At 40.4% G+C, this 23,805-nt stretch overlaps 1 protein-coding gene across 1 annotated transcript; it reads right to left on the bottom strand.

Annotated features, from left to right (window-relative positions):
* Nucleotides 1–9,503: 9,503 nt before the first annotated feature.
* On the bottom strand, nt 9,504–22,874 carry RCN1 (reticulocalbin 1). The gene is made up of 6 exons (XM_080405880.1): nt 22,607–22,874; nt 17,952–18,145; nt 16,185–16,363; nt 15,589–15,649; nt 12,476–12,675; nt 9,504–11,570 (listed from the first exon to the last, which is right to left on the bottom strand). The coding sequence occupies exons 1-6, from the start codon at nt 22,825–22,827 to the stop codon at nt 11,463–11,465; spliced, it is 963 nt and encodes a 320-aa protein (XP_080262006.1). The 5' UTR covers nt 22,828–22,874; the 3' UTR covers nt 9,504–11,462.
* Nucleotides 22,875–23,805: the final 931 nt, after the last annotated feature.

The following is a 23,805-nucleotide window of genomic DNA, read 5'->3' as shown; positions in this document are numbered from 1 at the left end:
GCCAGGGGCAGGGACACCTTCCACCAGCCCAGGTTGCTCCCAGCCCCGTCCAGCCTGGCCTTGAGCACTGCCAGGGATGGGACAGCCTGTGCCAGCGCCTCACCGCTCACAGGGAAGAATTTCTTCTTTCTGTATCTAATCTAAATCTACCATCTCTCAGCTTAAAGCCGTTCCCCCTTGGTCTATCACTACATGTTCTTGTAAAAAGCCCCTCTCCAGCTTTCCTGTAGGCCCCTTTAGGTACTGGAAGATGCTGTAAGTTCTCCCTGGAGCCTTCTCTTCTTCAGGCTGAACAACCCAACTCTCTTAGCCTGTCTTCATCGGAGTAGTAGTGCTTCAGTCTATTTTTATAGGCCTCAGTGAAAGCAATTTGCATATATTTTAACATTTTTATTCTGGTTTAATCCAAATAGCTGAAGAACTTTCTTCCTCAGCTGTCTCTCATGTGCTGCTGCATGTACATGTCTTCTACAGCAGCAAAAAATTGTACAGGAATGTTTTACTCAGTGTTCCTTTTTATCTAGAAGGATTGTTTACCGCCAAGTTTATTTTAACAGTGCCTGTGGATGGAAATGAGCGTAGTTACATTGAAAGAGAGAGATAAAAGACATTTTTTGAAGCTGTACCAATTAATACTTGCTGAAGGTTGATGTATTTGCAGTGTGCTATTCCATTCTGTGTGATTGTATGCTATTTCTTCATGGTTTGGTGGTCTTAAGGTATGAATACTCAAAGTTAAAACTGTGGTTGTTTTATTACTTGTATTACTGTAACTCTTAGGAATCCAAGTCATGAGATAAAATTTCACTGTCCTAAACCCAGTACCAGCGCTGAACCAAAAGATATTGCTGAAGAATTTAAAGCACAAGAAAAGGGAGAGCATGTGCATGGAGGCAAACAGAGCAATGCACGCAGGCTGTGTTTGACACCCAGGGTGGGACTGGTGGAAGTCCTGAGAAGTTCCTTCCTCCCTACTCTGAAATGTCAATTGTTCTATTACAGACTTTCTTTCTTCCTCTGTTTTGTCTTGCTGATAGGGAAAAAATAATAATGTGTTGGTTGGCAGTTATATTTTTAGAAGACACGGTTGGGAAGAGCTTTGGGGAGGGAATTGTGAGCTAACTAGAAATTTAGAAAACCCTCTCAAATATGAGGAACATCATGGAAGTGTACACACAGGTTTTGGCTTCTATTTGCCCTTTAAAAAATTAACTGAGTTGTGGATAAAGACTGGGAATAAAACTAGTGGTGGGTGAAGATATGTCACTTGGAGTTTGGTGGACTGGAGGGTGCGGAGTGTCAGCTTTGCTTTGCAGTATTGCTTCGAGCTGAGCACGTGCAGGGGCAAGCATGTTGTCAGGAAAAAGATAACGTAGTAATAAGAGATTGTCTATTTAAGAGGTTTAGTTGAGTAGATGGACAGGAGAAGTCTTGTGAAAAAAGAACCTGTAAGACTTCAAAGACTGCATTCTAGAAACTGGGTTTGGATGGATGTCTAAGAGAAGCGTGAGTACAACATGATTAAACTGTTACCCCTTGCCTGAGTAGATATTTACAGTAGATTTGTCACTAGTGTTTTTAATCTCAAATTTTCAAGGGGAGCAGAGCACAAAAAGTGAAACATTTCACCTGTGCAAAGGCTAGTTTTCCAGGTTTGATTGGTGAGCTGTTGCATAAGTAAAATTCTTCTCCCTTTGTAGTATTCCTACTGCCTATATATCCCCATCTTTGTGCCTACTTGTTCTACCCTAAGCCTCAATGCCAATTTCATAGCACTTAGGTGACCTTCCTAACTCCAGTGTTTGTCTTGTTTCCTATACATCATAAGCTCAGCGAGATACAAGGATGACACATGAATGAGCATACCCTTGAGAGAAGAGGGGTTTTGGACAAAAGAGCTGTAGCAATCTCAGCAAGAAAACTGTCTTGCTTGATTCCTCTGTGTCATACCATAGTATCAAAGAAATGTTTGACACTACTTCAAATTACCTTTCTTCCAAAACCACCTGCAGGACCTGCAATTTAGGAAAAACCTTTAGATTAAAGAAGCAAACAAGGCACCACACAGTGCTCCTTAAATTATTACATGCATTTTGTGCATTCCTGTCTGCGTCACGCACCCTCATCCACATGCCTTGTTATGGCTTCGTTTTGCTCCTTTGTGGTTGTAAGAAATGTGAGCAACTCTTTGCATAACTGTCTCTGCTGAGTGGAACTGAGGAGGCAGCACTGTGAATCACCCATGTGTCAAAAAAAAAAAAAAAAGCTGTAACAGGGAAGGGACGAGTATAGTTCTGGTAATGCAGGGCTGGGTGTTTTCGTCTGAGATTGTACTGAGTTTTACCAGGAGCAAGGTGGGATGGTGCAGACCTGAAGAGGGTACAGGAAATCTAAGGCTTCACTTGCCCTCCCTGAGCCTGTGTTGTAGTTAGGCTATGGCTTTGCTCACAATGGGTATAATCTTTTCCCATTATATGTATTTTTAAATTTAATTTTAAAGTATATCTTTGCAGATGGTGTAACCCTGTCAACAAAGCACATCTGAAAATTTGGCATGCAAATCAGTGTAAAACATTTGATTTGATGCTGTTCTAATCAATGATTGTTAACAGCATCGCATACAGGTAAAGAAAGTATAAAACATGGTGTAATGCAATGGAACGCAAAAGTCTCTTTTCAGTTCTATTCTGAGAATGCAGCAAAAATAGCCCAATGTCAAATGCTATTTGAGTATCATTTCTTAATGTGTCTGATACGCTTATTCTTTATGTGAGCCCACTGATATCTTTCTTAAGCCATAAAAATTTAAAAATACCTATTTAAAATTTGTTGTTCCCCTCCAGGTGCACTGAATTAGGGGTTTTTTTTGTTTCATTCTCAACTCCTTATTTTGCAATGACTGATTGATGGCATTCCTGCCATCATGTTGTATAAGAGAATTTGATATTCTAACTTGATAGCTCAGTATACTGTTTACAAAATCTAGTATCTCTGCAGGGTAATGAATCCTACTCAGATTCACTACTTGCTGTTACCATCTTGCCAAATTGAGAGAAAGTGGCTGTAATAAATTCTACCCCTGGTACGTCTGGTCTGATATCGATATGAGACAAGAATTAGCAATAAGAAAGCTACATAAAAAGCTTCTCTGTAAACCCTGACAGACTCCGCAGTGGTGAAGGCAATACTGTGTGAGCCTGAATTTTCTTCACTATCAGTATGCAGTAATAATAAAGCAATCAGACAAATGGCAGAAAAAGGTACTAAATGTACTGCATATATTAAAATTAAGCAGCATTTTTTGCTAAATTAGTTGATCTGTACATCACAGTAGAACCGCCTTGCTATATTGTCTATAACCTTTAGCCACATCTCGGATTGCAGGCTTGAGTTACGTACTGACAACAACCACACTGTTTCACTGACTTATTTTGACAGTTTATGTCCGGTTACTTTCAGTGATTTGTAAAGCTGACATTTCCCTTTAGTGAACCCGAAACTCTTTTCTGCTGTATTGCCCAGATATTTTTAACATACCAGACAGTAATGAAGAACAGAGAAAAGAGAAGAGCTTCATTCTATACTGAACCCATGGAGTGGGTCCTACAGCAAATATGTGGGGTGAAAGGAGCTGTAGTATAAATGAAAATTGGGCCTAAGATGAGTATATTTGTGATCAGAGGCATATTTTTATGAATTTCTCATGCTATAAATGTCACATTACTGTTTTGTTCCTTGGCAGATATTTTTCTGATATTGAAATATTATCTTTCCTTACGGTAAAGTGTATCTGATGTCAATTTATACTGACAGCTTTTCCAAGTTAACTTATCTGTGAATTCCCAGTTCATTTAATATTTTTTTCCTCCTGCTTCCCACATTTGAGCTACCTTTGTTCTGTGTCTGAAGGATAGTAAGCTGATTGTTATTTTATATTTATATTTCAAGGCTGCTTAATGTTTAATGAGGCTGAATATGTTGTAAAAAGCTTCAGAACACTCAGACTGGTTAATATTTCATGCCGATCTACAGAGACAACTATATTGATCTTTTAAGCATCTGCTAAACAAGACAAGAAGTAAATTAGATTTTGGTCAGTTTGATTTGGCTGGTGAGTTAAATAGCTTTTAGAGCATTATTACCTTTTAAAATGTTTTGTTTCCAGTTGAATAAAGTAGATACAAAAGGCGGTATTTCATCATGTTGTTTCTCATTGCTCTCATTCTTGCCTCTTTTATTTCAATTGTGTTTGTGTATGTTGTGAAGGGACGCAGAAACCTAAAGGGAGGATATTAGCATTGTCTGCTTTATGCACCCATAATTATACCGTCTGAAGCCATAGTTGAGGGGGCCCTACTTGTCTTTATTGACTGCATTTTGGAATCTAAGTTCCTAGGTTCCCACTATTAAGCTACTGTTTATTTACACCAGTTATGTGCTTAGAAACCTCTCAGAATACACTGCAAAGCTGCACCATAAATACAGTTCACTTTAGGGGAAAACCTACCTTATGCCCAAATTCCTTATCCCAGAGGATCCATCTTAACATCTTGTATGCAATCCTCCTTTTTACTGGCTTTGGGATAGCAAATGTGAAAAGTTGACTTCCTTGCAAAAAGAGAGAAAGTAAATTATTATATCCATTCATATGTCTACATAACTGTTGTTTAAATCTAATGGTAGTTGATAGCAAGGCTTGTGAAAGGTCCTTTTTACACTGAAATACTTTCATAACCTTTTTGTGATGACTGAAAGTTTCCAAACTTTGCACCCAGCACATGCAGCAATTGCAGAGCTGATATAACAGAGATATTTTTATCAACAAACTGAGCAGGCAGCCTTGGGATAAAATTAAATTTTAATAAATAAATAAATTTTAAAAATGATTGCTAGCTCAAGAAGGTATCTTAGAATTTTAATGGTCATGCAACTACACTGAAGAAAGACCCGTGCAGAAAACACTTGCTAATTTTGATTAAACTCAAGTATAAATTACTGCATTTATTGTCTCTAGGAAAAGTGTTCTGTAGCCTACAAGAAGTATACAAATACTTTTAATGTATAGAGTTCACTTTTAAACGCTTTTGTAGTAAATTAAATATTCCAACTCAGTATAACCCTAAATTTGTCTTCCAGTTTAGACACGTTTGTGTCTATGAATATAGATGGGAATAACGGAATAATAGTCTTTTTAGCCTTCTGAATTTCATTTCTTTAACAATACTTTGCTGTATCCAGTTTGGAGCAGATGTAATAGTTGTGAAACCTTCCTTTCTCTGGCACAGAGCATTTCAAAGTTATCAGTGACTCAGGGAGTTTTGGCGGTTCCCAGAAATGTCACGTCTGGACTATTAACTGAATTTAAAAACTGAGGGCAAAGAAAGAATAGGGTGCCTTAGGCAAAGGTATTGATGCAAATTCTTCTAAATGAAGAGCAGGAACGGAGAAGAGAAGCTTTTGGTTTTGTTAAATTCTAGGATACCTCTCCAGCTACTCTTTTCCCTTCATTTCTGCTGCCTGTGGAATTTGCTTGTGAATTCACCTTTTTTAAAAAAATCCTCCATATGATTTCAAAATGTTTCATCTAAATGTTACCAACTAAAGGTTTTAAGAAGTTTTAGTTATCTGAATTGTTTTGCACTTCTTCATTTGATGCATTCTTGACTAGCATTCCTTTTTTTTTCTGTGCCCCAGCAACCAAAGTCCTGTGCGATGCAGTGAAAGCAACGACAGCAGAACTTGTTTAGCTGAATTTAGCTGATGATGGGGGTGCACTGGGAGTAGTCTAGGGGGAGATATGTCTAACCTGTCAATTTAGTCAATGCTATCTGTGGTATGTCTGTGTTATCTTACAGTTGATCTAATGTTAAAAGCCCTCATCCTTTTTTATTATGATTATTGCCTTCCTAAAAAATTACATTCACTGGCTTTTATCCAAACAGACGAGAAGTCCTGAGAACATCATGCTCTTGGAAGTTCAGCAATTGACAATTAAAATGATATTTTTTTTTCTTCTTAGGTACTGTGGCCTTGATACCAACTTGTTAACTTAAATTGTTGTGGTGGGATTCATCATGACCAACACAGCGTTCATTATCACGTACCCATCCAACTTCCTCAGAACCCAGAAGCAGCCTTAGATGGGATAGCGCATGCTAGAGCAGCCTGTTGAGTAGCTTTATTTTTACACTTAAACCTCAGCAATCTGTTGGGCACAAATGCAGCATCTTCAGCAACGGCAGTTTCTTGGGCAGTGCTGTACTAGAACTGTTTGAGTGGCATACACTATGGGATTATTAACTCATGTTTCTGTGACACCAACCCACAAAAGCACCAAGAAGCCTTGCTGAGGATTTTAAGGTGTATCTTCAAAAGCTATACTAACTTTTCATTAAGGTTTTGTACCCCCTTTGGTCCAATGGACTTTCTTCTTAAAATTCGTCAGGCTATTCCCATATAAAGAAAAGATTTCCCACTTAACTCTGAAAGCTTCTTCAGGCATATCTAAATTCTTGTTGATATGATGAAACATTGTCATTTCTAATGTATGTGTCACCCTTAATTACTCTTCAGATTCAGTATCATACCATGACTTGTTCCATACAGCTGTCCTGGAATTTCAGGTATGCGGTGGTTTCAGAGTGCAAATGTGGCCAGCCTCACAAATGTGAGGCCAACTACAAAACACTTAAGCAAATACTAAAACTTCAAATGCTAGCCAACCAAGTCATATTTGGACACTTTATGATTATGAAATAAATACTTCCACAGGGAAAATTACAAACATGCAGTATATGAAACTAAGCTCCAGAACTCTGCTGCCCTCACCAGAGCCAACACTTGCACTCAAGATGGGTATTCCTTAACTATCAATAGGAATAGTAATGCGTATACATAATTGTATTCATGTCACTGGCATAGTGAAAAGATGCTCCCATCTGTTGAAGATATTTTACCTTACCATGTGGAGAGACAGGAAGCAGGTGTGAAATTACCTGTTGTGTCACACATGCATGTATGTCCCTTGTACACTATTTCATGCTATGGGAAAGCTGGTAACTTTTTTTTCTGAGGTTGCTTTGAAATTCATCATGTTTGGCATAATCTATACAACCCTTGAGTTTGAGGGGCATCAGTCTGGTGCCTGAAACTTCAGTGGAAAACAATCCCAAATCCTTCCTTTGTAACTAGCAAATATGGTTAATATGGTCTTTGCTGGACATATTAATGGGATATAGCACACACTAAATTGGACTGATGAAAAGGGAAGGGCACAGCTTATTAGTGGTGGATGCTTCCAAGCATTTGACTATAAGTCAACTGCTTTAGCAGGGGGTTGGACTAGATGGATCTCCAGAGGTCCCTTTAACCCTGACCATTCCATGATTCAAGTCAGGTTTTTCAAAATCTTTGGCCTTAAAATGTTTACTGTCGTTCCACCACCCTGTAAAACTAGTCCCATTTGCTAATGGTAACTTGTTGTCTAGGAGTGATGGAAGTGGCTAAATTTACTCAAACAGACCAGTAAAACATTAGACGCTGTCTTCCATGAACTAGACTTATGCCCAAACTATCTTACATGAGTATGAATCAGTCTAAATTACTAAAAGTTAGTGTTCAGAAGTAGTAGGAAGATCAAGATCTGATGGTTATAAGCTTATTTCTAACCTCCAGTCCCACCATCCTATCATCTGCTTGCCTTTGGGTGGCCAAGGCCTTAGTCCCTCTATATAAGGACTAGGAGCAGTGCCATTAACTTCACTGGGATCCAGATCAACTTCCACATTGCAAATAGTAAAGCATTACGCAACTATTGTAAGATACTTGTGTAAGTGTAATTAGATGAGCATGGGCTGCATTCTTCATTCCTCAGGGAGTTATGTACAGTACCTTGATTGGAATAGGAGACAGATTTAACCTGATTGAATCATTAAATGGAAATATAAGACAACGAACATTAGCCACTTAGTTCATTTCATAAATTCTAATAATTAAAACTGCATGTGCAATAATAACAGCTATTCCAGATATCCAAGTAAGAAAAATGCACCTTTGATATGTTGTGGCATAGGCATAATGAAAACATTGACTTAATGGAGGATCTATGTAATAAGAGTTACCATACAGAACCTGCAGTTGGAAATATATAAACACGTTTCCCAACAGAATTTTACCTCATCACAATTCATTAAGAAAATCGGCAATAACTGACAAGATAGGCACAAAATGGATTTTCTTGTTGCTGGGATGAAGTATGGCTCCCAGCAATTAATGGGTTTAGTCATATTAAGCAGATAAATAATGCTATCTGACATTACAGTATTTCACATTACACTAAAATTTTGTAACGTTTGCTCATAATATGACTTGAAATATGTTACCTAGGAAAAAAAATGTTATCTCTGGAACAGTCAAACCCCATTAGAAACCTTAGGCTTGAAAAATCACAATGTTAACGGTTATATCCCCTAGCAAAGGTTTGCTTTCCTTAAATAGTGTTAAATTTAAACCCAGAAGCTCTAGTCTCTTTTGGAGTTACTCTTCCTTAGTGCATTGAGCTTGAAAGGAAAATTTAGTGCATGAAATGTACTGTGCATTACTGAATGTTGGTAAGTGAAACACTGTGAAGAGTTGCAGAAAGAACAGAATTTAGAGTGAAATCACATCAGTGATACTTATGTTCTCTAAAAAAATGTTTCTATATTTTGCTTTGTAAAAAAGCTCCTAATTTTAATACGACCCCATTACCCACTATTAATAAATAATTTGATTATTTAATACCTAATATTAATTGGAATGTTTGCCTTTTTCATAACTGTGTATAGTCTACCTGAGCACCATATTTTGTAAAAAAAAAAAAAAAATTTACTGCAAAATATATGTGGGTCTAAATTTCCAGTTCCTACTTGCATGAATAACTCTGACTTCAGTATTCCTGCTCATGTAAGTATAGTTTTATACTAGAAAATTCCTAATGCCTTCCAAGCATTAATAGGAATCGAGATCAAAGGCAGAACATGATTTTTCTCTCATGTTATGTTAATTCTATTCCGTATTCATTGAGTAACATGGAAGAAAATGTGATTGCTTGTCAAAGCTCAGATGCAGGGTTTTTTTGTTGGGACAGTACACAGTGGATTTGGAAGTGTCATGTTTAGCTGAAGGCAATGATGCTTAGTGTCTCAGCACCCAACTCCCACTGAATTTCAACAAGAGTTAGCAAATAACCTTCCCTTGGGCTTCAGTGAAAATCCTTGGCTTAGGATCCAGTCTGAGCTGCAGTTTCACTTGCAGGAAACAAGCTTTTTCTGAGGTCTTTTAAGGTATTGTTTCCTGAAACCACAGAAGATAAGCTGAAGGCAGAGTACTGCAATTCTGTTACGAAAACATAAAAATGTTACATTTTTAGTATGAAAGGACTGCTAAAAAAAAAGTTAAGATTGTTAGGGTTAATGAATACAATAAACCTTTCCAAATCCAAGTCATAAAGAAAACAGATAATCTTTTACATGTGCCAAGATACAATTTTATTGCTTCTCAGATAACACTGCATTTAGGCATTTATTTAACTTCAGGGTACTGAAAAACCAAAACCTGTTCACTTAGGTTTTATGACATTTGTCCTACTGTATTGTTAGTGGAAGAGGTAGGGACTTTCAGAGACGTTGCTGGCAATGTCATAAGAAGTGCACACCCAAGTTTAATAATTGTGGAGGCAAGAACATATAATCTTGGCCAGACTCTGGTATCTAGATTTAATTATCTGCAATTGAAAGATGTAAAATATTACACCACAGCTCTTCTATGACCTTATAAAAATGACACTGTTTATGGAGGTCACAGTTCTCCGTTGTCTCATGATGATTTTCACAGATTTGTTAAATTGCTGAAGTATATCACAACCTGGGAGTCTCAAAGCTCCTCTCTGGATGGTTGTGCGTCAATCGCAGCGTGTGATGCTGTACATCAAACCTTCAAGGAACCTCCAAGTGAACACCCTTGCAGAGCCCTCATCTCCCAGCATTAGTGTCAAGAACAAATTCTAGCCACAGCAATAGCAACTACGTGTATTGCATTTATTTTTTGTTGTTTTTAATGAGGTGAAGAAAAAACAGTTGGTGCCGTATGTCCAGCTGCTGTTTGTAGATGACCACCCAGTGCTACAGGAGCTGCCAATGACCCAGTGCTTTGGGAACTACTGGCTTTAAAGGTTTGGTTCGTACTTTCACATCATTTCTCTGTACTAGCCCATGTTAGTGTTATTGCACCTTCATAGTATCAAAAAGAAGTATTGGTTTTATTGTGCTTATTTTAAAACCAGTACATTTTAAAACAACCAGACTTATCTAAGCTGGGTATATAAAAATATACATGTAACAGCTCACATTATACAGTAAAAAAGAAAGCACCTGTGTGTGGAAAGCTTACTCCTTTCTTTGGAAGGAAAGTTGTCCTCCATGTAGTTGCTTCAGTAAGATGTATTTATATGTATATACATACAAACCCAGAACTTTAGCCACATAAATCTGTCCTCTTATGTGGTACAGAAGACAGAAGGCCCAGAGGGGTGATATGTCTCATTCTTTCTCCATCACAGAACTGCTGCCATTCACACTGCGTGAACAAGAGTATGGCTTGAGTAAAGTGCGAAAAGCGCGAGATAAATTATGCTCCGTATGGCATAATTCCTCCCAGGAAACAGCATAACCAACAGCCCACAAACAATTGTACGTTATTCTGTTGTCGAAGGAGCAGCTGTCACTATGAACTCTACAACCCTTGCTGAGGAATGTCGGCACAGGGTGTTGGGCCACATGTGCTGTCTCTGCAGTGTGATGGGGGTTAGAGAGAAGGGCCAGTTGTACATGTTGCACTTGCAAAGCTATGAACCAGAGGGCTGCTGGATACCTTCTGCAGCACCTCTGATCCAAACTAGGAGAGAACAACAGTGTGGGGAAAAAGGTTGTGAATCTTGTTGTGTCAAACCTTTTCTCTGGATAGGAGGGTCAAAGTATAACTCTAAATTATTATATGCTATTAAAAAAGATGACTAAATAACTTAAGTCTGTTGAAACATTAGGTTTCTTTCTAATCCTAGCTGCATTTCACTATAGTAAAAGTGGGTATCTGATGAAAATGTTTCACTATTAAAGATCCTTGCAATTACGTTTTTAGAAGTGCCTTTTCCAGGTCAGGCTCTAATCTATTAAGAGAGGTTACCTTCCTATTTTTCCCAAAATAAAACTGTAGTAATTAGATATCATACTTAACCATGTGAAAAGAGTAAAAAGCTATTCCTATGCAGTTTCTGAGGTAATAAGCTGGCATGTTAAAAATATGTTAATGTAAGTCATTCGGTTGTGAGTGTGTCCCTTGCCCATCTTCCCCCAAAAGAGGGGATGGACACAGTGATTTCGGTAAAGTGAAGATAAGGTCTGTGGCATACTGGTCGCTCTGCTGTATCATAGTTCATCATGGTTTCTTGTGAGGTCCTCCCCATAGTTAGTAGCTTGACTTCCAACAAACATATTCCAGTTGTCTAGAACCTCCTCTTTCGTTAGTTTTTGATCCTGGTGGGAGGAAAATAAAATGTCTATAAGAACATTTTCAAAGCTAAGTAAAAGATATACCAGCACAGACTCACAAGAGCCCTGGGAAATAAGACTTCTTCAAAGTGGCAGACTGCAGACTCGGGAATCACTGTAGCTGTCACAGTGAGTGCAATTTGGACCCCAGTGGAAGACAGAAGTTCCACTGGCTTCAGCTGGGTCAAACTGTTAATTGAAAGTTCTTTGTAATTAACTTACTGCCAAACAGTACACGGGTTATCTGGTATGCAGTTTTGCCCTGTGGTTTGGCTTTGCCTTCCTGATGGTAAAAATGTAAATCCTCTGGTGTATTTTGTGGAAGACGGTTGCTTATGTTAGCAATTTACATGCTCTCTGTGCATTTCAGATTCCAACTTTGCTCACATTCCACTTCTGAAGATCATCATCTAGGTTCTACTGAACCATTAATCTCCCATGTTACAGGAAGCAGATGTATTGAGCCAGTCTTTGAGTCAAAGATGTGTATTTGGGGGTGGTGGTGGTGTGGGGTGTGTGTGCTACATCATATGTAATGTTTCTTCTGTTTTTATCTTGCAAAATATATTAGCATGCAAAAGCTATAACAACTCTTAAAAGGAAAGAAAGTATTTCTACTGTGTTAAAACTTCCAGGTTTCTAAGGGGACTTCTAGAGCTGATAAACTGTATTTTAATACTTCTACTTTGTGAGTCTAACCCCACCAACTGAAATTGGCATTGATACATTACCACTGTCAATTCTAGCCTCTATAAATCCATTTGAAGTGTAGTAATAAGAAAAGTTATTAGGAATAAATTATTATTATTAGGAATAAAATATTGCAAACATTTAAAAAAAACACAAGACCTGATATAACTTTTAAAAAAGTATACTGGAGTATTAAGTACCTTGTCTACATCCGATTCATAGACTAAGTGCCTGGCTTCAGCTAGTGCGTGATCATAGTCTTGGGGGAGAATCCAGTGCTGAATCTCCTCTTTGTCCATCTTTCCATCCTTGTTGAGGTCACGAAAATCTGAAAACTGTTCACGCTCTGTAATCACCCAGTCAGGCTCTGGTCCACCCTCTTCATTTGCAAACATATCAGCTGGAGAGGAAATAAAGGTCTTACTCATGTCATATTTAATTTACAAAATTACACATAAAGTAAAGACATTTGCACAGTGTTCCTCAGAGGAAGACTAAACTTCTCACTTGCACAGTTTTTTTTTGTACAGAAAAGGAAATGTGGTGTGTAAATAGAGTAGCTGCATGTATCTTCTCTCAGGCCTATTTCTTCACTGCTGGTGATTGTGTCCATTCTTACACTACCCTTGTACTGTAACTGTGCACTGCTGGTGAGGTAATGTGAGAGGTGAACATGTCCAAAGGCCATCATCCACTGAATTTCAGAATGAATAAAATTATTTGAAGGGCTTTTAGTTAAATAGCAATCATTAGCTTTAGTGCTAGGCTCAGTCACATGGGGAGAAAGGAACTCAGCAATTTTATCTTGTCCCTGCCAGCAAATGTCTTTGTGGATAAGATCAGACTCCAGCCAACAGAGTGGTTAAGGGGAAAAAAGGCACAGGGGAAATTTAGGAAAACAAAAATTGCTAAATGGAACTTGAATGCTTTTGTCCTGGTTGTAGAGAGGTCCATGTAAAAGAAATTTGTCTTAGTAGAGGAGTTCTTTTTTTTAATTGTGCAGTGCTGCAGCATACTCCAGTAGAAGGTACTCTACAAAGACAGACCTGGAGCAGTCACGAACCAGTGGTGTGTTCCGTGTGAGAAACCACAGGCAGTACACTTGTTATAGACTGGTACCTTGGGATGGAGTACCATTTGTGACATAGGATGCAGAGATTATGTACATGAGCTGCTCTGCATGTCAGTCCTGTGCTATATTTAAGAAGCATCAACAGCAAAATGCCACTGTGGCAGCGGCTATCTGTATAAACAGAGTTGGGAGAATAGCAGTGATTATTAAAAGCAAGTGATTTGTAACTGTTCTTTACAACACAGGCCTTCCAAATGATGAGCAGTGTGTCCACTTCATTCTTCTGGTCACTGTGGCAAATCAATTATTTCCTGCTCATCAGGGCTGCTTATTCCTCAAGCCTTCCACTTTTCTATTTATAATTAAAGCCTGCTTTGTGATACTGCTCCTATGCCTTTTGGGTTTGGTTTCCAAGAATGTGCTACGGAAAAGTACACCTCGGGGCCAGAGGCTGGCTGGTATCTATAGGAAGTATAAATGCTTGTCTCAAATCTAGGAATAACCTCCCCTGACCCTGCAGTGTGAGCATGTACACTAGGCTGAAGTTCTCTGTTAGTAGAATGTCCACAATGTCCCTAAAACACTGTTACCTGCTCGTGCACAGTAAGAATTTGGTTCTCCCTGCTTAACATGACTAGGGATATTTTGCTTTGCTGCTTGTGTAAAATCTAAACCAAATTTTGTAAAAGACAAAATAGGAGGAAGGAAGGAGGGAGGCAGGGATCGCTCTATAAACTTCAGTAGATTTCCCATCAAACATCTGATCTAGAGATTGAAATTTTTGGACTACTTTTTGTTGTTCCTTATAAATGACCAAAGAACAGATTTGGTTTTCTCTTTGTTTTTTAACCCCAGATTCATCACCAAAAAAAAAAAAAATACATCCGAAGAAGGGAAGTAAGAATATTTTAAGCACAGTTTTCTTCAACTCATGAAGAAAACTTCAGACAACACATTCACTTTCTTTTTTCATTTTCTAAAGTGCAAATTATATTGTTTATTTGAAGCAACTGACATGTCCTGTCAATTTGATTTTTATCATCCTCGCCAATGTGGGGTGATCGTGACTAGAACATTCTATGTTCCTATCTATAGAAGACAAGAAAAACCAGCATTCACATGGTAACAAATGTTGACAATTACCTTATAATTATATGTAGGTAATGTCACTGAATGAACTGAAATTACTGTGGAAATTATGCTGCTCTGTTATTTCAGTCATAAATGAATAGCATTCACATTTTGAGGCTAAATATAATTTACAAGGAATAGAACCCCCCTGCCATTAATTAACATGTGTATATTGTTCCTGATTATATGTGAAGTGATCTTTATAGCACCACTAGAAACAGAAAGATTCCTCTCAGTTTGCACTAATGCTTTCTTGGTGCTACTTTCCTGATTTAAAACCCATCAAAGTAAGTGCAGTGGGAGAAGGTAGCTTTTGGTATCAGCATAATGATTCAAAAGGTTAAAATGCATTATACCCCACTGATCTCCAGTCCTGCTTCCGTTTTGTCTTCATAGGTCCAAGTGCAAGACAGCAGCCAACTGCTGAGTGTGACTGAGGTTTGTGCAAATTAACTGGGACTGATCTGCTGCTGCTGGTTCTCATTTTGTTCTCTTTCTGCCACTGAAGTAATGCACAGCTAACTTTCACGTACTTCACAACTTCTCTTAAGAATCTCAAAACTTGGTGCTGTTTTTACACAGTCCATTTTTAATGCATCTTCTATTTCCAGACAAAACATAATGGCATCGCTCTTAGAAAAGTATGGGGGTTTACTTGGTAATTAAACGAGGACAATAACTAGTAGAAAAAAGGTGAATATTCTTGTTTCAAATATGTGATTCCCAGCGATGTTGCATAGTCAATTACCATTCAGACTTGGAAAGAGACTAATACACTTTCTGATCTTCCTGCATTTCTAAACAATGCCTTCAAAAAGCTGTTAATGTGGTCAAGGATACAGACAACATTCCTGTCATGAAAAATATTATTCCAGACCCTCTTAGCCAAATTATATGAGAATAAGATGAGAATTTTATGCTGTAAAGTGTGAGGAATCTTTTGCTGGTGATGTTGGTATCTGCCTAAAACGAAATTAAACTTTCTGCATTGGATGGTTGGTTTAAAATAGTTGACCTGGAGTTCAATCTTTGAGTTGTTAAAACTGCTGCAAATTTGAGAGATGGATAAATGGACTGGAGATTATATAAGAAACAAATCTCAACACTTACCAATGTACTCATCTTGATCCACAAAACCATCCTCATTTTTGTCTATGTCTTCTAAGGTTTCCTGGAAAATAGTTTTGCATCAAAGTAATCAAGAGAGAACTGAGAATTCTGGCTACTCGCATCTTTGATCATCTTGAGGCCTCAACCAGCTCTTGTACACAGCAAAAGTACTCTCAGTAACTCCAGTGTGATCGTTGTTTATATAATGAATATACAAATATCCTTTCATATTGAAAAAATTCCCTGCAAGAATGAACTGGACACCATGCTTAAGTTTTAAGTTAGGGTCAGATAAAAGCTTGCATCAAACACTTGGCTGCTGCATGTCAGCATACCCTTCCTTTTATTTTGGTGTAAGTCTGTGCTCCAGGACTGGTTTTGATTCCATTTAGGAGGTGTCTAAGTGCATTTAACAAGTCTTTCTTATACAGAGAGCTCTAAATCAAACGAATTTCATGAAAGGGATCCCTCCCTGTTCTCCACTTATCTATCGTGTGTGTGTCTTTTTAAGCTTGCATGGAAAGGTTAGAGATACACTTCAAAGCTCATTCAAAAAAAAGAAGTAAAAATAGTGGCATTGGTTTTGCTCTGCTTACTAAGACAACGATGTTTTTCATATGCTCAAACTCCTCTGGGTGAAGGAAAGCAGTGAATTCTTCTCGAGTGGCAGCTAAGTCTCCATCCAGATCAGCCTTTTTGAATCGTCTTTCATCTCTAGGCAGCATTTTCTTAAAACTGTGCTGATCGGTTGCATCTTGGAATTCTTCTGGATTTTCTGCAAATTGATCAAGATGTTCTCAAAAGTATGTTACTTTTAAAACATATTACCACAATGAAGCACCCCAATTTTCTGTTAAAAGTCTAGAAATATAACGACTTATTGCCAGAAGAGCTGCTGTGTTAAAATGGAACTTCTCTTTCCTGTCAAGTTTTAAATTCGGGGTAAAGTGCTTGCGTTGATTTTTAAAGATGACTTAGTAGTATAGATAAACATCTGAGTAAGGCTTCTGTTGCAATCCAGGATAATGTATTTTGCAGTATTGTGTATTATCCTTTATAGATTTATTTTTTTTAATCTGCTTTTACAAGCACTGCTTAGGCAGTATTTGGGGTAGATTTCATTCACTGAAGTTTTATTCGTCTTAGGAATCAGTATGATCTACACAACTTTTCAGTTTCAAAAAGCAAGCAGACCAAAGAAAAGTAGTTTCAGAAGGTGGCAGACTGACTGAAACTATCTAACTGCTACGCCTCTGCTACAGGGAACCTAACAATTATTTTCAGTTTAAAACAAGGAAGTTTTTTTCAGGGTGTTCATTGGCATAAAATGAATGGTATTTGATATAATTTTTAAAATAGGACCACTAAACTGACTTCAAACGTGAAAAATACTCATAACAATTTCACAATTCACATGTTGGGAGACAAACAGCTGAAAAAGACAAGGCCAGGAATCACAGATGGCAATTTTAGGTGTGTGTTAACACAAGACCACAACGTAGTAGCTGTTCTTTGGATCTTGGGGATTACAGAGAGCAAAGGGCTGAGAAGGGCTCCCAGGGATAACTGCTGCAGGGATTGTGTCTCAAGTATTTCCTTCCACAAATGTAATAGTCTCCATTTTAATCTAAGGTAGACTTTGGAATTATTACTGTTACTAGAAACTCGCTCCAGAAACTGCCTCTATGGTAGACTGGAGACGGTAGAATGTCTTCCCGTTTCCAGTAAGCATAAGTGGTCAATTAATACTGATTTTTTGTTCTGTCACCATTGCTCTTTAGCTTAAGTCATCTCCTCCTTTCCTGTCATTAACTTATAAAAAGCAAAGGGGATGTATGTGGGAGCGGGGGGAAGATTCAGGTATACTTTTAATATGTATTTATTTTGCCTGATTTGTTAAGGATTTTCCTTTGCAGTTGATCGCAATCTGAAGCTTGCTATTCTGCAAGAACTCTTAATAACTTTGCTATAGCTTAGACCCAGCCTAAATTTTTAGCATCTAGACTCTTCAGATTTTAGAGACTGAATTAACAAATACTGGTTAATTATGTAATTATATTTTTTTAAAAATTAAAGTAGCATTTTTAATGTTAAAATAATATATTTCTCACTGAAGGAGATATTAATTCATCTTTGGCAGTACATTTAATAATGCTTCTATAAAACCTTCTGTGTGCTGGTACTCATGTGGAAATGGCTGCAATAACTAAGAACTGCTTTTGACCTCTGAGGATCTATAAAATTTAAATGTGATTTTCAAGAGTCCTAAACGTGACACCAAACTCCTGTTGACTGTAAGGCATGACATCATGCCTTATAATCTCAACAGTTTTTGAGCATATAATCTGAAAACATTATCTTACCTAGATAATAACCGTATGTGGCTTGTTTGTATTCTTCCCAGGCAATTTTATTGTCCTTGTTTAGATCATAGTCTTTCCAAACTTTAGCCACGTTTTCATAGATATAGCGTTTCTGTACCCGTTTGATCCAGTTCTTTAATTCCTCTGTTGTGAGATAGCCATCTTTGTTGTCATCTATTCTATCCACGATCTTCCTGTAAAAAGAAACCAGCATCCTTAAGAATTGACAGAAAAACAAACTGCATGTCAGTCCAATTTTAGCAATCTTTATCTGGCTGTGATTTTCCACAAAAACTGAGTACCCAGAATTTATAAAGCTGTCCTACTGGTCAAGACTTCCTTGCATTTTGTAGACTCTTAAGGAGTACGTCTCTATTCATTATTCAATATTCCTATGAATAATTGAAATAGAACTTGCACGATCAAAACTAGTGAACAAAGTACCCCAAATAATACCTGGATTTCTTATGTTGTATCTGCTAATTTAGGGGCACCTATTCACTGTTGATAGGCAGTGGTCATGCTGGGCTCAAAGTAGGAGACACTAACTTTGCTTCGAGAGAAAACCTGTACTAGAGCTTGCTGGGGGCAACCAGGACAAAAATCTAGGATTTTGTGGACAACTGCAGTTTCTCCTGTGGCTATCCAGCAGACTGACGCTAGGGTGGAGTGAGTTATATGACTATGTAATGTTGGACATGTACACCATGTACAGTCTTCCCTTCCATTCCTGTCCTTCCAAGTCTGTCTGTCTTTTCTAATGAAAAGCAATATTGCCTGTGTTGCCAGGAATGCCTGTTGCTTGCTAAAGCAATAGCTATTCTGCAGCAGGTCTTCAGTCATTACTGGCAGTTAGGATATAAGTCCTTTGTAAAGCTGCTAGCCTTAAGTCCTGTGGAAATCAGCAGGAGTAAAAGGTACTGGTGTACTCCCAGGGAAACTCCCATCTTTGAAAAGTTCTGCACACAGCTGCAGATAAAACCGACCTGAAAAACTTTTAACAAAAAAAAAAAAAAAAAGAGGCAATGTTCTCCTCTACCATTTAGGTTATCTGCAACAGATCTCAAGGGATGCCTGTAATTGCTAAACACCACCAGTTTGGGTTTGAGCTTGTAAAACTGGCTTCTGTCCCAGCTGTAGTGGTAGACCAGATAAAAACCTTTATCTAAAATAAGAATGCAGCTTTAATCCCACAAATTGTACGTACATTTGTCATAGTGTTGTTTTATTCTGTGTACTGGCCTGTGGGAAACTATGTACCCTGCTCTTGGAACTGGGGCAGTTAGCACCATGTCTCTTCTTTGCATCCAGGCTGGCTTTAGGCACATCAGCAGTGTTAACCCTTGTTATCGCTACAAACAGTCTGCAGTTGCGCTGCACCTAGTTCAGTGACCACCCAGTGGCCAACTGGAGATAATCTGAATGACCATTTCCCCTGGGCGGAATCACCATACCTAAGGACCAGTTATATGTTATTTGTAAGAAGGGCTAAGAATAGGAGATTCTATATTATATCTAAGATTATATTCTTAGATCTATATCTAAGAATAGTCAGATAAATCCTGACTTGAGATTCAACAGGCAAGCTCCCTAAACCTCCAGGCAGCCAAAGGACACAGGGGAAAGCTCTACACTTTAAAAATATTTTTTTCAAGACCTTGGTTCTCTAGAGAAACAGACCCTGGCCAACTGGAACTGTTCAACTAATGAAGCGGTGTCTTTTCCTGAGCCTTAGTTAAGAAAGTGGTTAGTAGAGTCAAGTAACAGCAGCAGCTTCTGCTGAATTTCCAGCAGTCTTGTGCGAGTCTGATAGTATCAGACTGACTTTATAAATGTGCTATTTCTGAGCTACAGGTGGACAAAAGGGGCAGCTCAATTTGCTTTCTGAAGTAGTAAAGTACGAATTAACTGACTGCAAGACCTTTTCTGTTTTGTGCAAGTCTCATGGGGAACTGACTGCCAAGGGTCCTTTTCACTGCATAATGGACTAGTATTTGTCAATGGATTTGCCCCACGATGAATTTAATTGGTTTAGCTGGTATTTATTTCTATTGTTCAATGTATTAGCTATAATAAATGATTCTACTAGTAGCTCTTTGGTATTTTTTAACACAAAATAAGTCAGGACTGTTTACCAGAAAATGCTTCATGCCTTTTCCTTTTCACTTGTTTTTATAGGTCCATTGCATCCATGAACACTATTTCACTCTGCTTCCCCGTTGAAGATGAGGACAAAGAAAGTGCTGTCTACAGGCCCCCAAAGGCAGAGGTAAGAAGCTATTGTACAAATGTGGACCTCACTTTTTTATACCAATAATTACCTACAAAATGGTTCAGGATCATTCTAACTTTTGTTAATGGAGCTAATTAATCAGTCTGAATAGCCTCAGTGCCTTCATTTTAAATAGTTAATTCTCAAATACAGCAAATACTTAAGGAGCACATTAAATGCCAGTGCACACACAGGAATTTACATGCACAAGTGTGTAGTACCTGAAAGCTTACTTTCTCCCTTTAACTGAAGTGGGAGCTAGTGTTAGTTTCTCCCCCCCCATAATAAGGAAGCTAGAGGGCACGTGCAAAAAGTACATACAACCTGCTACTGCAGAAATTTAAGCTGCCAGTCTGCAAAGACATCCACCTGGTAATGAAACAAAGTTGGGGCATGGAAATTTACTAAAGTGGCTGAAAGAGGAAGGCTTCCCCTCTGCACCTGACGTGAGTACAATCGTACATTGATAAACTCTGGCCTTGGACTGTATAAAACCCAGGAATATTTATCTTGTGAGGATCTGTAACCGTTTTCTATGTTCTCTGAAAAAGATAGGCCCATCACAAATGGCAGGGAGAAGGTTCAGAGGACTGCAGCCCCACTCCCCTCCTCCAGTCCCTTAACGCAGTCAGATGCTACAGCAGGATCGTGTCACGCTTCTCCAAAGCCAGGTGAGTTGTGGTACTGCACATAGGTGGGCTGCGTGTGATTCTTCCCTGGGAATCCAATTCTAGCACTGGTCATTAGGATTACCAATATGTTGGCACCCTTCCCAAGCAAGGTAAAATGACTTACAAATGCAGCACCATACACTTTGGTTAGAGCAGCAGACTATATGCTCCTGGTTTTCTCCCAGAAAGCATTTAAAAATAGCTTTTCATTAAATCTGTCTTCCTCTGAAAGGCCAGTCACTTGCTGAGAAGTGACACTATTTGTGACCCTCACTGCAGAGGTTGTCCATAATGAAACTGTTTTTTTCAGTATATCTGATTACTAAACCAAAATAAAAAGAAGAAAGTGAAATGTTTTAAAAATCCTCTCTCCCCTCTACCTCCCAGTATGCTATCTGAAATTACAAGGTCAGAAAACACTGAAAGTTAAGAAACTTTCCCACAGGGTTCCCCAGGAAACCACATCTCTGACTTCCGGTGCACAGTGGGCTTTGGTCCTCACTCAGAGGGATGCTTTAGTCACCTCCATGTAAAAGATTACTGACTGTGGCCGTAGCTTAACAGGCCTTCGTCACCTCTCCAAGGTGCACACAGTGAGATCACTAAAAGTTAAGCTTCCTTGCTTGCTGAGTTTACTGTTTGAAAACAGCTCTACTGTTAAATCATAGCCCCAGCTGAAATATCTATACTAGTGTAAGTATAAGCATAGACCAATTTTATAAAGGCATATCCATTCAAGTGATACACTTTATCAGAATCTAAGTCACAGATCATGTAAACCGAGAACAGGGTTTCTTTCACTCCTTCTTGAAATTATGTGGATGGAATTGGTCGTTTCTGATAACTGCTTTATCTGCTTATTCACTGAGATACATGAAAAATAGTAGTGACAGCTTCCAGAAGGATCAAGAGGTTAGTCAGTGAGATAATGGTGATACTGCGCTGAGAGCTTACGACAGAACTAGACTGGCGTATTGCAAGTACCATTCCCTATAGAAAGGAGGTAAAAGCAAAGGTAAACTTAGAACATGAAGATATTTTTTTGTTAGTAACTACATACAACGATCTTTCTTTACCTACTGTTAAAGTTAGTTCTAATTAAGTGACCTGACTTCTCATAGGTGTAAAGGAGGGAGAAGCAGTGAAATAAGACAAGTGTTGCACGGACTCTTCCTGGTGCAAAGAGCAGCCTGGAAGCAAGAGCAACGCTGTAAGCCGAGATGCCACAAGTGGGAAAGCTGCGTGAAGATGATGTCCAGAGGACTTGCAAACGGAGCTGTAAAGAAGGAATGCTTTAAACTCGGAGCACGCTAATGCGGTCCGGGCAAGTGCCCCAGAGGTGAGGAGCGCAGCAGCAGAGCCCCCCGGCAGCGGGTGAGGTCTGTCCAGCACCAGGCACAGCACCACCCGCAGCCGCTCCCTCCCCCCCGCAGGCTCGCTGCTGCAGGCCCGGGCTGCGGGAGGACACGCCAAAGCCAGGAACCACGGCTGGTCGCGCAGCGGGGCGCGGGAGCCGCCGAACCGCGGGGTCCCGGGGTACGGGCGCCCCTGCACCCGCCCCTCGGCGCGGGCAGGCAGCACCCCGCACCGCCCCCCGCTCCTCCCGCCGCCCGGCCCGCGCCCCCGCCGCCGGGCCCTCCCCCTGCCACGTTTCCGCAGGCCGCCGCGCTGCCGCGGCCGGGCCCCCCCCGCCCCTTACCCCAGCCCCTTACCCCAGCCTCTCCCGGCTCTCCTCCGGGCTGAGCTGGTCGAAGCTCCGCGCCTCCTCCTTGCCCAGGAAGGCCTCGTGGTCGTACTGGAAGCCCGGGCGGTCGTCGTGCTGTGCCCCGCCGGGCCGCGCCCGCTCCTGCCGCGCCGTGGGCTTGCCCAGGCCGCCGGGCAGCAGCAGCAGCAGCGCCAGCGCCACGCACCCCCCGGCCGCGCCGCCCGCCATGCCCCGCCGCCCCGGCCCCAGCCCCGTCGCCGCGCACCGCGAGTCCGCCCGGGCGGCGCGTGCAGCCCCGCTCCGCTGCCCGGCGCCCGCCGAGCCGCCCCGCTCCTCCCCCGGCCGGCGGGGGGGCGGCCGCGATTGGGCAGCGGCCACCGGCAGCGCCGCCCGGCCCGGCCCGGCGCCACGTCTGCACGGCGGTGCGAGCTGCCCGGCCGCCGCGGGGCTCCGAGCGGGGGGGTCCCGCCGGGCGGGTCCGCGGGGGGCGCGGGGTCCCCAGCCCTCGGCGCACCCGCCGCTCGGGTGCTCTGCAGAACCACCTCGGCGACACGGCGGCTCCCGTCGCCCTCGCTCGGGGGTTTCCTCAGCCGGAGTGCCGGGCGGGGGGCTCCTGCTGCCATCCGCCGTTAGGGACAGGAGTGTGGCGAGTAACACTAAGGCTACAAGTGAAAAGAAGAAAAAACACAAACCCTGTGGCTCTGTCTTGAGCGTAGCAGCAAGCTGATACTATGTAGGAGGAAAAAAAAAAAAAAACACTCTCACAGAGGGTCAGAGGGTATTTATCGGGACAGGTCACTGGCACTGTAAGGGAAGCCAACTCCCGATCCTGAAAATCGCAGGAGAAAGCCCAAATCGTTTAGCAGAGAACAAGGTTTGGTTTATTCCTTCAACTACAATTTATTTTGCTCAGGATTTTAAGAGTATCTACTCAAAGTAACTGGTTTGTAGCTAGTCTGTTTCCTTTTCCTATGCTACATCTGTAAGTCACTGCAAGGGAGGGCTGTCATTGCATGCAACATGCTGTACGTTAACGAGGCTGTTCCTAAGGGGTCCGATTGTAAACTGTGTGACCCAACCGTGCAGATAAGCATCACCAACGGGCCTTGTCTGTCCCTTGGTCCTTTGGACCCCAGGGTACTACTAGTTTCAGATTGCAACATCAGATCTCACAGCTTGGTCCACAGGGTATCTAAACCGCATTTA

The sequence above is a fragment of the Falco punctatus genome, assembly GCF_963210335.1.
Source record: "Falco punctatus genome assembly, chromosome: 10".
Lineage (NCBI taxonomy): Eukaryota > Metazoa > Chordata > Aves > Falconiformes > Falconidae > Falco > Falco punctatus.
This window is presented reverse-complemented; position numbering and strand designations above follow the sequence as displayed.

Coding starts and splice junctions, on each gene's coding strand:
- RCN1 (XM_080405880.1), bottom strand. CDS start 22,827: ATGGCGGGCGGCGCGGCCGGGGGGTGCGTGGCGCTGGCGCTGCTGCTG. Junction 15,650..16,184: donor TGAAAAACATCGTTGTCTTA/GTAAGCAGAGCA, acceptor ACTATTTTCCAG/GAAACCTTAGAAGACATAGA. Junction 12,676..15,588: donor GGATCAAGATGAGTACATTG/GTAAGTGTTGAG, acceptor TTTCCTCTCCAG/CTGATATGTTTGCAAATGAA.